The sequence below is a fragment of the Penicillium soppii genome, assembly GCF_028829465.1.
Source record: "Penicillium soppii strain IBT 18220 chromosome Unknown utg000006l, whole genome shotgun sequence".
In the NCBI taxonomy this organism is placed as follows: Eukaryota; Fungi; Ascomycota; class Eurotiomycetes; order Eurotiales; family Aspergillaceae; genus Penicillium; species Penicillium soppii.
Genome location: NW_026643236.1, coordinates 835,685 through 852,092, shown reverse-complemented (window position 1 = coordinate 852,092; position 16,408 = coordinate 835,685). Strand labels below are relative to the sequence as shown.

At 48.2% G+C, this 16,408-nt stretch overlaps 7 protein-coding genes across 7 annotated transcripts; 3 read left to right on the top strand and 4 right to left on the bottom strand.

Annotated features, from left to right (window-relative positions):
- Positions 1-423: 423 nt before the first annotated feature.
- Positions 424-1,209, top strand: N7529_007696 (uncharacterized protein; the record flags this gene model as incomplete). Its single annotated transcript, XM_057243223.1, has 1 exon — positions 424-1,209. One exon carries the CDS (start codon positions 424-426, stop codon positions 1,207-1,209), a length of 786 nt encoding a protein of 261 aa, XP_057094761.1.
- Positions 1,210-1,750: 541 nt separating this feature from the next.
- Positions 1,751-4,261, bottom strand: N7529_007695 (uncharacterized protein; the record flags this gene model as incomplete). The annotated part of the gene is made up of 7 exons (XM_057243222.1): positions 1,751-1,857; positions 1,919-2,108; positions 2,166-2,555; positions 2,614-2,978; positions 3,032-3,143; positions 3,201-3,715; positions 3,766-4,261. The coding sequence occupies 7 exons, from the start codon at positions 4,259-4,261 to the stop codon at positions 1,751-1,753; spliced, it is 2,175 nt and encodes a 724-aa protein (XP_057094760.1).
- Positions 4,262-5,284: 1,023 nt separating this feature from the next.
- N7529_007694 (DNA-directed DNA polymerase IV) lies at positions 5,285-7,241 on the bottom strand (the record flags this gene model as incomplete). Its single annotated transcript, XM_057243221.1, has 5 exons — positions 5,285-5,370; positions 5,439-6,444; positions 6,498-6,860; positions 6,913-7,085; positions 7,139-7,241. The coding sequence occupies 5 exons, from the start codon at positions 7,239-7,241 to the stop codon at positions 5,285-5,287; spliced, it is 1,731 nt and encodes a 576-aa protein (XP_057094759.1).
- Positions 7,242-8,343: 1,102 nt separating this feature from the next.
- N7529_007693 (mitochondrial ATPase complex subunit ATP10) lies at positions 8,344-9,498 on the top strand (the record flags this gene model as incomplete). The annotated part of the gene is made up of 2 exons (XM_057243220.1): positions 8,344-8,777; positions 8,862-9,498. 2 exons carry the CDS (start codon positions 8,344-8,346, stop codon positions 9,496-9,498), a joined length of 1,071 nt encoding a protein of 356 aa, XP_057094758.1.
- Positions 9,499-9,800: 302 nt separating this feature from the next.
- N7529_007692 (putative vesicle transport v-SNARE protein Gos1) lies at positions 9,801-10,597 on the bottom strand (the record flags this gene model as incomplete). The annotated part of the gene is made up of 3 exons (XM_057243219.1): positions 9,801-10,304; positions 10,363-10,476; positions 10,532-10,597. 3 exons carry the CDS (start codon positions 10,595-10,597, stop codon positions 9,801-9,803), a joined length of 684 nt encoding a protein of 227 aa, XP_057094757.1.
- Positions 10,598-10,919: 322 nt separating this feature from the next.
- Positions 10,920-11,594, top strand: N7529_007691 (60S ribosomal protein uL29; the record flags this gene model as incomplete). The annotated part of the gene is made up of 3 exons (XM_057243218.1): positions 10,920-10,922; positions 10,985-11,124; positions 11,363-11,594. The coding sequence occupies 3 exons, from the start codon at positions 10,920-10,922 to the stop codon at positions 11,592-11,594; spliced, it is 375 nt and encodes a 124-aa protein (XP_057094756.1).
- Positions 11,595-12,409: 815 nt separating this feature from the next.
- Positions 12,410-15,698, bottom strand: N7529_007690 (mediator of RNA polymerase II transcription subunit 16; the record flags this gene model as incomplete). Its single annotated transcript, XM_057243217.1, has 9 exons — positions 12,410-13,158; positions 13,208-13,339; positions 13,396-13,830; positions 13,888-14,007; positions 14,058-14,277; positions 14,329-14,792; positions 14,851-15,094; positions 15,154-15,499; positions 15,556-15,698. The coding sequence occupies 9 exons, from the start codon at positions 15,696-15,698 to the stop codon at positions 12,410-12,412; spliced, it is 2,853 nt and encodes a 950-aa protein (XP_057094755.1).
- Positions 15,699-16,408: the final 710 nt, after the last annotated feature.

Genomic DNA, 16,408 nt, shown 5'->3' with positions numbered 1-16,408 from the left:
ATTATAACATGATTTATGTTGTAGAATATTCATGCCACTAAAAACACAAACTAATCTACCAGTCTGTGAAACATAAAGTAATCCCTGTGTACACGGGCCCCATAAGTCGGGAAACAGTTTATATTTCGCTACAGCAGGATATAGTTGGCCACCAAAGAAGTGCCATCCATATAGTAAACTTTCGTTATATATGCGGAACTAACATGACAGTCTCAGCCCTGCAGACTGCTGCTTTTCTTCAAAATCTGAGGTCAGCATTGGCTAGTATTGTATTTCGGCTCCACCTTTTATGGGTTATTCCCCTGCATAGTAGAGATGCTGACAGTCAAATATACCCCTCATCCATGCTTGTCTACAATGGAGATAATCCCCACCTAGCAAGCTTCATACTTTAATTACACTTCATCCAACTTCAAGTTCACCATGACATCTCCCACTCAAGAGCTTCCCGTTGTTGAATCGATTGGCCTTGAGCTCCCACCCTCAAAGCTAGCTCCAAAAGCCTTCGCATACGCAAAAGAACATTGTACCGAGGCGGTCTACAACCATGCTATTCGTTCCGCATATTGGGCAATTCTAATCGCTAAAAAGTTGCCCGAATTCAAAGACAACCCCGATCTCAACTTGGAGGCAGTAGTCATCGGTTGTATCCTTCACGACATGGGCTGGGCCAAAACACCAGACCTATTGTCAACCGACAAGCGTTTCGAGGTTGACAGCGCGAATATCGCACGAGAGTTTATTAAGTCCGAAAAGAGTTCCGAGGACGCAACAGAATCCATCGACGAAGCCACCACCCAGCGGATTTGGGATTCTATCGCTTTGCATACCACAGGCTCCATTGCCAGACATGCCGCTCCCGAGGTTGCTCTTACACATCTTGGTGTGGTGGCCGATTTCATGGGACCTAGCCTTCGCGGCCCATGCGATGAGGAGTTGATTACGCCGGAAGAATATGGTACAATTATGCGAGTCTTTCCGCGCGCTGGGTTCAATGCAGATGGCTTCAAGAACATCATGTGTTGGTTATGCCGGACAAAGCCGGAAACTACTTATAATAACTGGGTCGGTGCATTTGGGCGGACTTATGGGACAGATAGTGTAGGTGGGGGGCGGGATCTATATGCAAAGGCTTGGGAGGAGAGGCAGTCGGTGAATTTCTTACTACCAGGGCTGGATGCTTTGGAAGCGAAAGATCCAGCGCATTAAGTATAGTACCTGCTGGAACTTGGAAAAGTTATTAAAACTTGAATGTGCGTAATTCCAGGCTATAGCCTGACTCTATATGTTGGTTTGGATCTCTTCTCGGAGAATGAGTGTTACTTTTTTAGATAGCACAGCAAGTTGCGATACATCTGGTGAGCATTCTAAATGAGATTCGAAATTTTGTTTGCCTACTCACACCAAATGGATAAAACCTAAAAGCTACAAAAGCTAGACATACAAAACGCAGCAGAAGCAACCCAGCTGAACACCCACTAACACCCAGAAATTAATGATACTCGAAAACAATCCCTCCTCGATATTTTCTGAATTTTTTTGGCACATATTTCGCTTCATGAAAACATTTCCTCCCTTGCAGACAAACTCCATAAGCAAACCTGACCCGAAGCCCATTAGTATTCCTCGGAAGCCTAGGCAAGGCTTCGGCTGGCTTGTTGCATGCATTTCGCTTTCGATTTCGTAACGATAATTCAACTTTTTCAGAGAAGAAGCAAGACTCAGACATATTTGTTTATTCTTTGCTGAATCAGGTTGCATTGTTGGGCTCAAGTAGATTAGCGCTGTGGTGGCAATCAAGCGAGCGCGAGTCAGATGGGTCGAAGACGGCGTTCTTGCGCTCTTCGATGAAGTAGGCTAAACAAAAGGATGTTAGTCAAAGACACGTGGAAATTATAACAATTGAGCTGCAACTTACGAGTAAGTTGGATCATATCGAACCAGCGGACAGCGTGCTCGTCGCTGCCTTCGACTGCCTTTAAAACACCATTGTCAGGGCGGAAAGTAGCCTTGGGAGGGATATGGCGCATGCGCAGAAGCATCTCGAGAATATCGGCGAAGCGGTCAGACTGGTTGAAGTAGTAGGGAGGGCGCTTGTCCAGAGGCCACTGGAGGTAGTTGTTAGTAAGATATGCAGCATGGCAGATCGATCAAGATCAACTTACTCGCTGAGCGAAGTTCTCGTTGTCCCATGAGCGGAACAACCAGCAAGTGCGCTCCACGCAGTTCAAAAGAATAATGGCAACGATGTAAGTATCGAACCAGCCACACTTCTGGCGCTGAAGAAGTCGACGTTCCAGATCGTTGATGACAAATTTGCTCAGCTGCGAAGCGCGCTTCTCCATGGCAGCACGAAGCTGGCTGCAGAGAAGACCGTAAGACTCTGGGTCGGAAACTTCCTCGATGGGCAGCCGGCCCTCATCGGAGGGCTGAGAAAGTGAGTGCAACGAATTCGGGGGCAGAGTGGGATTGTAGTAAGTTTTCCAGGTGAGTTCTGTATCAACAAGAATGTGTGTGGCAACCCAAAGTTCCAGCACACGCTCCAGAAGAATGTCCTATTTATGTGTCAATGAATGTACCAAGATTGGCAGAATAAAAAAGCAGAGGACATACCTTCTTTGATTGATTCAGTTCAGCGGCGAGCAGCAAAGTCGGCTTCATGAACGGTGAGGTCTCCCGTTCATAGAAGTAGGAGGCGTTCTTCTTGATGTACATCTCCAGCTTACTGGGGATATCATCGGAGTCGGAGTCCAGCAAAAAGACTTCTTGCGATGGACCTGAGAATTGATCATCACCGAGGGCTTGCAGCTGAGGATCAAGTGCAGACACAGATTGACGGTGACCTTGAAGTCCGCTGAAAGTCATGAAAGAGTTGCTCTCTTCAAAGTGAGTGACCTCGATGCGACCGGAATAGTGGTCAAATTTGATCTGGTTCTTAATGCTATTGGTGTCATGGTAGGCCAGGGTGGAGTTAAGGTCTGGAAATCATGTCAGTTCATAGGTCACAGGTATAGAAAAGAACATAACATACTAGCATTGTAGAGTTCAAACTCGTCAGAAAGGCGGGTACGCAGGCACGGGTGTTTCCACAAGCGAGCGCTCTCCACGCTAGCGCAGGTGGTGCAAGGGGTATCACCAGAGCACTGTTGAAGTATTTGTCAGTGATGATTCAGTTATCGCACGGTTTCACAGTTTCTTACAGGTTTCTTGAGCATCCGACAACGAAGACATGCACCCTTCTTTCGCACATCCTGGACTTCACGTCGACGCTCGGCGGTAAAGCGACCCCGAACCTTGGGCTTCATCGGCTTGGTAGAGTTGCCAAATTCATTCACGAATCCTTTCGCCTGAGTGTTAGGGTTCATTGCAATAGGGCGAGGATAGGAGGCAGCCCGCTGAGTGGCAGCAGTCAACGTGGGGTCATGTTCCGCCAAGCTGTCAAAGAGAAGCTGCTCGTGGGTTGACAGTTGCTGGCTCCATGGGCTCATCTTCATTCCATCGGGACCCATGCTATCACCATCAATGGACAGTCCCTGGGGGACCATCTCACTGGCAGACGCTGCGATCATTGACAGCTGCGACTGCCGCGCATTGGATGTGGATTCAGGCGACATGGAGGTATTTCCAAGGGTAGGAGACATGGATTCGTGGTGCTCGTTGGGGGTGTGGCTCGGGAGAGCAGGAATACTAGGAGCGTTGGACGACTGGGGAGTTCCTGCGAAGTGTTAGTGTTGGAATACCTGCAACAATGAACGGGAAACTTACCCTCGGCATTTGCCGTACCCTCCATCTTGTCAGGTCCTTGGGATTGACCTTGGAAGCCTTCCGCTTCGAGCGCGGGGTCGACAATAACGGTCTTGCCTCCGGCTGTCACAGACTGGGTGTATCCGGGGCGCTTGGTCACGTCCGAGGCGCCGACTTGTCGCGAAGCTTCAGCCAGCACGTTGAGACCATCAAAGTTCTGGCGATTGGGAAATCCGTTTTCACCCGCCTTGCCTTGCTTTCCAGTTGGGGAATCCTTGGTCGAATCGCCATCGGTCAAGTCCGGGAGTTCGTGAAGTCGCAACAACACGCGTTGGCGGTCGCGGAGGGGAATCGCCTGGCACTTCTTTACCAGGTGATTGGTCAGACTGTCAATGCGACCCTTCGGAAAAACTTCGCCACAAGCTTTGCAAGTGTGTTGGTATCGGTTGCTCGCGTCTTCCAGCTTAGGACCCCGGTGGAAGAACTCGAGGATCAGTTGGTTGGGTTTGCGACCCATTGCGGTGGTGTTTTGGCACGTGTTTTAGAGAAGTCACACGTGTCAATCAGGAGTATCGTGAAGGTAAGCAATCAATCAGAGCAATAGACGTAGTTACCAGAGTGAGTAGCAAATCCCACCAAAGTTCGAGACGACAGTGTGGACTCGGAGGGGAATAGACGAGGGAAGAGTGGACGTGAAAGAAAAATCACGACACACACGCTGAGGATTGGAAATCCCAGGCCGTGGACCTCAGATAGGGCCCGAGCCTCAAAAGAAAAGGCTCAAGACCAAAAAAACAAATATCAAGATGATATCGAACTGATGATGTGCGGGCAAAACGCAGAGGCAGTAGAGGGCGGTCTGGGAAGAAGGGGAGGGGACACGCGATGAAGGCTTCACCGCACGAAAGGCGGTGATCTATCCACGTCAAGGCGGTGATCTCTACAAGGCGGTAGCAGAAAGGCGGTGATTAATGAAAAAAAGGAATATCAAATGAGGTTTTGGATGGGAATCAGTGAGTAGGGAGTCGATCAAGTGTTGTTGGGGTTGATGAAGAGAAGAGAGAGGGAGAAGAATTCTTAGTCACTTTGTGCCACTTGTGACTGCTACACTCCTTCTCTCTGTCTCTCTCCCTCTACTCTCTCTGTCGGAATACTCAAGGCCTATAGGGAAACTCTATGTACATGCAGCCATGTATTTGTATTTTCTTTCTTCTGTTCAATTCGATAGGGAGATCTATGCCTGCAGGAAAATATATTTTATTATATTATTATAGTGCGTTTTTCATGGAAAACTTCTGTTCAAAGTATCGTCATTGATTCGTATGCACAGAGTATTCCGTATATATATGTATCTATTTCAGTTCTACCACTATTTAATCAGTCAACCGCTTACCATTATTGTATGTGACAATAGAGAACACTAACGTTAGCAATATTAATAATAATTGTTTTATTACTGTTCGTCTGCTCATGCACAGGGTACAGGGACTACCTAGGTACCATGTTCGCTATGAAGCCAAGGAATCCCAATTGAATTGTATCAACAGATACGGTGCTCGGGAGGCCGCCAAGGTACGCCCAACACAGCAAAGATCCGACGCTCATCCCGACCCTCAACCAGTCGGCCTGCATTCACCTTCACCTGATGATTCCGGAGCACATCGGTGAAAAGCCCCTTTGGCTGAGACACATACCCTTCTTTCTTGCCAGCAATCTCATACTCCGATTGAATATATCATTGCCCGTGAAGTATATCAGCGCCGCCCCGATCTCCGTATCCGGAACAAATAACAAATCAATACGACGCCATAGGTCAGTGCCAGGCAAAGCAGAGGCACCGTGCCACTTGGAACCATCGTGACGAGACGAGATAGCAAGACTAGCTTTTAGAAATCCATTGCCGAAGAGTTTGGGAACGACAAGCGCGAGCACCATTGTGCGAATTTGTTCAAGCGTGGCGCCTGGTTTAGTTATGAGGCAATCAACATCACCGCAGGCGACTGCCCCGCGGCGGTAAGAGCCCCCGATGATCACCTGCATGTCTTTATCCACACTTTGCACCGCCTTTCGTACAATCGCACCATGGGCTTCAACCTCCTTGCGGGGAATTTTCTGTGCAAAATCGTCATAGCGTTCCACGCCGATTCGTTGTTGTTTGCTGAGAGGAGCCCTTTCTAGCAAATCGGTCAAGGATCTGTATCCTTGAGCGACCCATTTTGAAGCCTGCTGGAGACCAGCTCCATAAACGCCGAGAAATTCTTGAACTAACAAGTCCTCGGGGCTGTTATTCGCGTTTTCCAGACGACGGAGACGGTTGGTCAAGACAATTTCCTCAATTTTGTCAGCCAATCGTTCCCCCACACCGGGTATAGCCCGAGCCTGTGCTCGGGTTACGATCTTCGTTTTTTGCTTCCGCAAGGCAGCGATTGCCCTTCGGTATGCAAGTATTCGCCACTGGTCAGCATTCCGGGTATAATGATCCAGCATTTGTTGGAGGATGTCAATGGTGCCACTGTTCGGGTTAGGAATGGTTGCATCCTGGTCGAACTTTTGCATGCAGGCGAAGCCTTTCGTCCAGTCGTTTTTCTCTTTCCCTTCTTTTGGTGATGGTCTCTTTGTTTTAGGATTCGACTCCTCTGAGCTGGAGCTTTCGACATCGGAATCAACAGCATTCTCGTCATCTGGGAACTCGTCCAGTGGCTATTGACAAGAATCAGTTATTTGACCTTGTACTGACAAATGCTAGAGCTTACCAGATGACTTGTAGCCTTTGCTTCATCAATTATGTCATCTAGGGCATCACGCCTCCAGCTGCCTCTGCCAGTGCCTGCTTCTTCCGTTGTTGCTTTAGATGGCTCGGTTGTCACTCCCTCGAGGCCGCTTTCTGGTATGATGCTGTCAATAGAAGACTGCGTGGTTTCAGGGGACTTCTTTTGCTCCCGCCGTGGGGGTTTCAAAGTCAGCGACTCGGGTGGCGGTGCTTCTATTGGAGATGTTTCCTTCTGAGCAGTTGGTGGACTCCTATCAACACGGAACCGAAGTTGTGAGTGATTGAGGACTGAGCGAAATTGAATGCACTCGGATGGGTAGGATTCGTTGACAAGAGCGACGCTCGCCTGTTCCTTGGTCAGTGTTGAGGTCGGTCTATCATCTCGTAGGCAGACTGACCGGCAAAGATTCAATTTTGAGATGGACTTGAAGATCCTTGAATTGCAGGTCTTTGTCAAGAATCACATGGGTGATATCATCCGCCCAAGCTCGGCTCCACCGGGCACCATATTCCTGTGCTCGTTGAATGCGCAGGCGCCTGAAGGGAGATATGTCGTTGTTTGGAAAGAAGACTGAGACGAAGGGTTAGTGAAAGCTAGGTGAGAATGACATATGGAGCACTCACAGAAGATCAGACCTTTGAAGATCTTTTGGTCATCTGGTATAATCTTGACGTTATTGAGTCTTGTTTTCTTGGGGGGTGATCCTCTACTCTTGATTGTTGGCATTGTTCCAAGGGACTCTGGGTCTTTCAAAATTGCAGGTCTGGAAGTGTTGGCATGGGCGTCACGCAAGGAACGAGAGTCGGAGGTTGCTCGAGAATTCAAAGAAAGAGCGACCTTTTTTGTGTGTGTGAATTTATGCCTGCCACATCTGTAGTTTTCGAAATTTTCGTGACATGGTCCCAGAAACTATAGTCTGCATCTTCATCTGACTCGTCGAGTTGGTCAAGAGCCTCAAAGAAACTCTTTTTGGCCGAAAGTGACACCATCATCTTAGGCTAATCTGGTATCCAATGAAGGGTCGAGTATCCAAGACAGTCATCATTCATCCCGAGTGCCTGGCGTCGCGTCACACAAGTCTCCTATAAGCTCTTGAGCACTTTTGCCTGCATATGTACAAGTATATGCAGGGTTCTGGTCCGAGGACGCGAAGACTGGCGCGAAATCGGCGCCAAGTCACGGGATTTAAATTGATTTTGGTCGCAGTTCGAATTTTTTGTTCAATATTTGCTACATATGTATGTTTGAAATTTTCAAAGAACTTATGGATACTCGGTTCATCTACTGGAAAATAGCTGAAATGTACATGGTGTCTAAAAGGTCTGAAAAGTCCTCAATATTAGGGGATATTAGTAGTTGACCGTCAACTGCAGGTCCATGAGATAAAGAGAATGTTGAAAAGACAAAAAATAGACTGATGAAGAAAGCTTACAGGAAGCTTTGTAGGGCATTCATGGATGAAAGTATGTGCCTTAGTATTATCAACCTTTCTATCTCCATATGTACAATATACTCCGTAGACGGGATGTATTTGTGATGACCATATTGAATTACGAGTGCTTCGAGTATTATACTGAGTATGCCCTCAAACTACTTCTTATTCTCGTCATATAGGATTCTATTCCTTTTCTAACTCGCACAAAAACCGACAGCAAAAGCAAATGGGTGATGTATATCCTAAAATGGAAATATATTGTCATGTGACCGAGAATTTCCGACAGAGAACGAGATAGTATGCGATAGCAAGATTGAAATCAGGCCCGGGTAATTTCTGTTTGCACTCCCTCCACCACGTTTACTACATTGGCTGAATAGAAAGTTACCCATCATGTGGAAATTCGCCTTTCCCACGACTACAGTGGCCGACCTTCCACTCCTGCGAACCGGCCGCTGTCTAAGCTGCCAGTTCCGCAATCCAGCGACTCTCACACAGCTACAAACTAAACCTTTCTCTGCGCGCCACTACTCCAACAAAACAGAAAAGTCAATTACCCCAAAAGACCCCGCCCCTGTGCTTCGAACTAGGAACGACGAGACAAAGAACCGCCTGTCAAGTGCCATCGAATTCAAACAGAATCCGACCACCCAAGATGGCCCTCAGCCCGGCGACGCAGACTTCACTCCCCCAAGACTTGATCGGCCAATCGGTAGCCCATTGGTACCGCTAGAAGGACAGAATACGGGCATTGATCCGCGGTCGATGCGCCAGCGGCGCGACGACTTCACCAACTATGACCGACACATCGAGCGGCGCAAAGAATTGTACGAGCTCTCCCCATTCCCTTTCACTCAAAGCTAGGCTATACAATCAGAAGCAGCAAAACTAATGATAAATGCATCTTATAGGACAAAGCAAGTCGCCAAACCCTACTTCCGCGAGTGGTCGAACCTCCGCTTCGCCGAAGGTAAAACCTTCGTCTCAAACCCACGTTTGTTCAAAGCCGACCGAGCCCTCTACTTCCCCAATTTGCACGGCATAACGCTAGCATCTCCCAAGGATCCCCAGAATACGACGACGCAGCTGCGCGGTAGTATCAGCGTCGTGAACTTGTTCTCGAGCGTGTGGGCTGAGAGCCAGGTTGCGACATTCACTGGACCGAAACAGAACCCAGGGCTTGTGGAAGCGATGGCTAGTGGCGGAAGACTGGTGCAGAGAATCGACATCAATCTCGAGGAGAACAGAATGAAGGCATTCATAGTGAAGTCGTTTATGTGGCGGATGCGACAGAAGTTGGCGAAGGAACAGCACTCGCGGTACTTCCTTGTACAGAAAGGATTCGATCAAGCACTCAAGGAAACTGTGGGCATGATGAACTCTAAGGTTGGCTATGTCTACCTGGTTGATTCGGAGTGTCGCATTCGCTGGGCCGGCAGTGGACCGGCCGATGCTTCTGAACTGGAGGGGCTCAATTCTGGCGTGCGGAAGCTTATTGAGGAAAAGAAGGCCATCCTTCAAGCACAGGATCCGGCTCGCAGATATTGAGTTTTAAGGTGAGAAGGGTGCCTCGACTGGAGCCTTCGATGTGATGTGATTCCCCGCTCAGTTAATTTGTACATACAATAGAGAATGTGTATAATAGAAAGTATAACAAATAACCGCCATGACATCCTGGCGCAAATATTATCATCGATTCTGTCAAATCCCCCATCAAGGGGGATATGAGAAATGCCCAAACCCGAACGCCTTAGAAAAGAAAATCCACTCGCTATAGCAGCAGCCGACACAACAACAATAGGACATAGAGCGGTATAAATAGCATGTTGAGATAGATCAACGGTCCAGTATTACCGGAAGAATAGCAACATCAAAAAGCAGAACCCGATGAAGCATCCAAGGATCATAGCGTCCCTCCTCTTCTTGTTGCCAATCTTGCCAATTAGATAGTTCATACCGGGGACACTGCTGGCAGCGCCGACAATGCGCCGATTGATATTTGCAATGGTTTCAGACTGGACTCCAAAGTTCTCGTTGATCGCATATGCTTGGCTCAGCACCCCGTCCATCATATTGTGGCTGTTTTCAACTCGGCCCCGCTCTTCGAGCATGTACTCGGCCTCGGCGGCGGCGGGGTTAGATGCGCGGTAGGAATCAATGTCAGATCGAACATTAGAGAGTAGATTAGCACGGTCGCGCGACTCGGCAATGGCTGAAGTGAGACGGTTGAGTTCACGGCGGTGGTCTTGGAGCACCTCGCGGTGGCGGGCGACGTTGTTTTGTTTCAGGGCAGAGGATGTGAGGGTAGCTTCGGAGTCAAGTAAACGAGATAGTTGGGCGATCAAAGATTCACGCTAGGAAAAGGTAAATTAGCTATCGGGACTTTTTCCTATTGACTGCGGGTTGATGTACTCTTTCGAGGAGGTCCTTCAATTGTGATTCAAGCCGTAGCTCTTCCTCGGTGGGTGATTGCGGAGGCTTTGTGATAGAGGCAAATTGTGAGTACGTGTTGAAAAGGTTTTGGGTCTGTCCATTGTGTCAGTCACATTGTCACCGCTGGTGATGGGATATTGATTGGTACCTGAGTCTCGAGTGACCGGGCTTGTTGCCGGAGCTGCGTCCACCCGGAGCCAGTAGAGGTTGCCATATCAGGTAGAGAAGAAATGCGAAGTGAGGAGATCGACCAGGAAATTCAGATATCTTCAGGGATCTTCTCAGGCCAAATCAACCAAGTGCAAGCGCCGAGGTACTACCACCTGCTGCTTGTCTACGTAAGTTGCGGCCATCTAATTCAGGCATTAATATTACATCACGTGTACGATCATGTGATGCTGTTTGATTAGTTATCGAGTTATCACGTGCCCGCTAACAGAAATCTTCGCTTAGCCCTAGTCAGTCCCACAGTCGCAAATTGACCCTCGGACATCTTCAATACTCAACGTCGACAACCCACATAATTCAACGCCACCATGGTATGTTCTGCTGTGCAAACGCTCTGCATTTGCAATGCTGATGAACCCCTCTTTTTTTGCAGTCGTCCAAGGTCAAGGCTGGTCAGCTCTGGGGCAAGAACAAGGAGCAGCTTGCCAAGCAGCTCGAGGAGTTGAAGTTCGAGCTTAACCAGCTCCGCGTTCAGAAGATCTCCAACGGTGCCTCCACCAAGACTCAGAGAATGTGCGTATCCGACACTCCCGATATTTGTTTTTTTTGTGCGGAAAGAATTTGGAGATTTGCGGCATGGAAACACAATCGAACCCGACCCGGCACTACAACGACCCAACAATACAACGCCGGGATTCGATATCGGGATACGATGAGGAAGAGATGGATACTACGATCGGAAAAAAGCGAATGATATTGGGGCTGAACAAAATTTCGAGATCTCGATGCTGACTGGAATTTTTCTTCTTAGCGGCGAGGTTCGCAAGTCGATCGCTCGCGTTCTCACCGTCATCAACGCCAACCAGCGCGCCCAGCTTCGTCTCTTCTACAAGAACAAGAAGTACCTCCCTCTTGACCTGCGCCCCAAGCTCACCCGTGAGATCCGCCGCCGTCTCACCAAGCACGAGCGTACCCAGACCACCGACAAGCAGCGCAAGCGTGCCATCCACTTCCCTGCGCGCAAGTTCGCCGTTAAGGTATGATTATTCCAATCAATCCGGGGCATGGAATTGGTGGAATGAAATACCAGATGGTCATTCTTTTCATCTCTTTACTCGCCACCAAGGACATGATTCACCAGTCGAATCGAAATCGAATCTCATACTGACGGAATTTTTCAGGCTTAAACGCAGAACCTGTTAGGATATGGAGTTTTGTGGGAAGACGTTGCTGGCCTTGGACACAAGCAGGATGTAACTGTTGACCTGACAGCTTGTGAAAGGGTCGGTTTTCTCTTTTTTTTACATCCAAAAAATGGAATTTGATTATGTATCTAAATAGGATGCGAATCGACTCTTGACATGACATGACTTAGACATTTTCTTGCCCTCCTGTCAGGAACCTGAGAACTTATCTGATCTATGTCTGCGGATGCTTGATGTAACTACATCGAGTCAACGCATGTAGTCCACGTGGTGCAAGTACAGATGGAATGTCTTAGATCAAACGCCGGTGGATATCTACCTACACACATGTCGGTATTATATTCACTCCAGCACATTGCTATGTCTCCACACCAATCTACTTCTTCTGCTACAACATGCAACTACTCATCTAAGCCCTGGAGTAAACATGTCCTTACTGCTTAACGCTTAAGAGGTAAACTTTATACTCTTTGTGTACTATTTGCTTGCGAGAGGAGTACGATCATAAATCGTTGAAAGATGCAGGATATAGTAAAATTCGGAACAGTATGCTTGATATATAACGGCCAATATGTAGGTCCCGACACCATTAGATCACACTCACACCATGACGGCCGCTAGAATGCAATTAGTATAGTCGGCAACAGTCCATCCTAAGTGTGACCATTCCCAACCCCCATCCCATTCTCATTATGAGTCCCACCAAGCTCCCCAGCATCCGTCTGGAGAATCCACATCCCCCCACAAAGACAAGACCTCAACAACCCCAGTTTGGCAATCATCTTAAATGACAAAAGCGACCTTGGCAAATTCGTATCCCCAGAAACCTCACAGCAGCGCGCACACCTCCGCTTCTTAAGCGGCGCCACGCGGCCATCATTGCCCAGCGGTAAAGGCGGGCGCAGGGGACACTTCTTAAGAATATCGACCTCACGTTGTTTCCTGTACAGCGCAGTGCGGCGATCATTCCCAAACCCAAGCCAGCTGTAGTCACCCAGGTAGATAGCCATGCGATTGATCTCGGATTTAAGGGCTGGCACCGTCTGTCGGAGGAGGGTGACCACGGCGGTCGTGAGGACGGGCGGGATGCGTGCGTTGACGAGGAGTTCCTTTTCCGGGCCTGGTCGTTCAGCGTCGCCGAAGCCTGCGCCTTGGTATGCATGTTTCACGGCTGAGTCGACACCTGCCAGGAACTTTTCATAGACGTCTATGCGTACCGGTGAAGATTCAAGGGTTTGGCAGATCTCTGTGTAGTATATGCGAGAGTCGCCTAGAAGAGAGGCTGGGTTTGCGCTTGCGAAGCCGGCGTGGACGCCGCGGAGGCCGCGGCAGATGAAGCGGAGGAAGGCACGGGACATGCTTGAGAGGAGAATTAAGAGGGGGAGAGAGTTTGTGGTTTTCACTGAGACGGTTAGGTTGGAACCATGAAATGGACGCGGATTGGGTCTTACGTTTCTGAGTAAAAGCTTCTGAGTCATTCAAGACATCTTCGAATTCGTCGGCCATGTCGAAGATCTCGTTCAGGAGGAAGTGGGAGAAGTCCAAAGTCCATTTAGTATTACCCAACACCATGCGCAGAACATCTATTGTTTTTCAATTAGCGAGAGACTAAAGAGTAAAGCGGCTTTGTTCAACTCACCTGGATCGTGCGATTCAGTCTGTCCACCTTTATTGTACTGGAAGAAGTAAGCAAATAGGACCGATGCATGACGAAGTTGAAGTATGGCCCACGGCACGGCCGATGCAAGGTTGCGGTGTCTGGATCTTCCTTTGAAGCCGAGCCCAGCCTGTAAGCTAAGACAACGAGGTATGTATGGATGGCTCATCAATTTGTCCTGTTCAGCGGTGAAATTGCAATTGACCGGCAGTGCACGGTACACTTCGCTGATGAACGTAGTTTGGGCCTCTTCAAATGTCATCAGCATAATGCTTATGCGGTATTTATCAGGTCCAGTACACTCACCTGGTGATAACTGTCTAAGAGCAACCATGAGAACGTCGTCTGTATTAGATTCCCCGCCGCAACCACGGCTGAATGCCAATGTAAGGGCTGCAACAGCTGCAGAAAATTTGTCTATAAGTCCCAATTAGTATTGTTGTCTCACCCTCAGAGGGTTTAGATGACACATACTCTCATCGTAGATACCATCAGTGGAACCGAATGAATGTTCCATCGTTCTCAATTGCGTCTGTCCGTCACTGTCCAGCGTAACGGCAACACATGCATTAGGAGAGAAAGTAATGTGCAGACCTGCACATGAATCAGTCACTGAAAGAAACGTGGAATAATAATATGCATACCCGATTGTTCGATTGGGTAATGAAACCCAGCCTGGGCCAGGCAGGTTACTGTGCTTGAGTCGTCCTTTCCACTGAAAGCAACCATATTCCTTGCATCATAACAAGTTATTGAGCTATCATCGTGGGTGACAGCTAAAGCAGTTCCGTACTCCACTAATTCGGTTGAGACAATGTACTTGTCACAATGAATATCGTCCAAGCGGCGAAGCTCCATTTGGGGCTAAGGATACGTCAGTTTCGGCTCAACAAAAAGGAAGGAAAGGTCTCGCACCTTTGCTTGGGCATTGCTCTTTTTCGACGCTACCTCGTCGAACTTGGGATGCAAGTTTTGTGGTGCAGAGTCCAAATGCCATCTGACCATGACACTCGGCGGGCCATGCTGTTCTGGGTAGTCGTGGCTGGCATGTAGAGGTTTCGAGAATATAGCCAGGATCCAAGGGCTGGGTGTAGACCCCGCCGGGCTGTCAACCTGTCCCGGCATAATTTCCAAGCGTGTCAATGAATATACATTGTTCAAAAATGGCGAAGACAGGTCTGAGTGATCTGGACCGCGGTTGAAGTTCAATATAGTGCTTGGCATGTCGACCTTGCAGTGGATCAAGCGGAAACTAGGGATGGGGAACTGGCCGGGCTGTTTGGCCTGAGTTGGTTCCCATTGTGGGGGATTCCAGGTGATGTGGACTCTATACAGACACATCTTCTGACATGCAGAGTAGGTGGCGAGAAGGATACCGGCTGTGTTTTTGGGTTAGTCAAGGCGGGACCGAAGCTCGGGTGGAAGGGAGGAAGATACCTTGTGTTGCGGTCATGGATGCGTGCGTTAATAACCTGTCCGAGTAGCCTGTGTTCTTCAGTTCGGCGGCCAGCTCGGCCCATTTGCTGTCGGGGTTTTGATATATCAGCTTAATTTGGCCCGTTCTGGTCACACAGACCAATGCGCCTTTGTTGGCCGGGTGGAATGGTCCAACGGGGCGTCGACGAAAGGGTGAGTATGCCCATCGGCCATTCACCTTTGCTGCCTGGTGGAAGGAGTGAATCTATATTATGGTTAGAATTCCTCCAGTATTTCAACGAATGGTAGGCAACGCGGGCATACATAACGTTGGGAGTTGAGCCACATCATTCCAACAACCTGGCTTCCATCATCACCAGAGTCAAATGATGCTTGTCGCAATCCTGTGATACTGTTCAATGCAATTGAAATGGAATATATGGATATGCGACCTGAACAGTCAACGACGGCCAATTCTGAACCGGTCTCGTTCCATGATAGATGAGCGAGTTGGTTTCCATTATGGGCTTCCAGGACTGGAACTAGTGGTGACTCTTCCCCAAGCACCCATTTACCATCTGAGGGACGACACTGGAGATACCGGACGATAACCCGGAGCCCGTCCGTAGAAATTGATGCAATACATCCCAATCGGGACCATGCAATTTTCCTAGACGCTTGTCAATTTCTGGAATGTGAAGTAGGAGCATGCTAAAACAAACTTACTGGCAACATCCCAATAGGCGCATCTCATCTAAATACTGTGCTAATCCTTTGGTTGGGGAGGCGGGCGGCAAACCCAGCTCCAAGGAGTTGGATTCTCCAAAAAGATCGTCCACATTGATACCATCCTCCATAATCAAGGGCATTTCAAGGTCCCAAGGTTTTTCACAAGGCTGTTTGATAATTTATCAAAGGGATCAATGAAGCTGATCCAGCATGACTCTATAGAAATGCCCAGACCATTAGATATCGAATTGGCTTTATTATTAATGGGCCAAAGGATAATGGGGTTCCGAAGAGGGAAGCCTCCAATGTGCGAGTCAATATCGCTATTCGATGCAAACTTCAAGAATAATCGATAAAGGTATAATCCACAGAAGTTCTTTGAATATTGTTCCTTTGAAGAACTACCAAAGACCAATAGAGAACCAATGTCCAGAGGCCTGGACTCTTTGATTCCCCCTCTTAGTCAGATTAGTCAGATCTCGTGATATCATGTGACGGTAGTCCTGCCAACGATGGTCTAACCAATCAGAGGAATATCAGGTGATCCACGATCTAACGCAACGAATCAACGATTGGCCCTCAACTGTCATTTGATATATGGAAAACACAAAAACAGTTGGATTTCGAGAAGAAATTGGTTTCTTAAGCGACAGAATTGGATTGTAATTCAATCAATGTAACCAAGTATTGATAGTTTTCGGTCTAATTCCAAGCAATTGTCTCTATTCACCCAATTTTGTTCCTGTGTAAGTACTATGGTATATTGTATTGTAGTAGTCCCTCCCTTCTTAAATCCTCCCAAATCCAACAATGTTACTTCGCAACCAAAACACCGAGTCGTCGCTTTCAG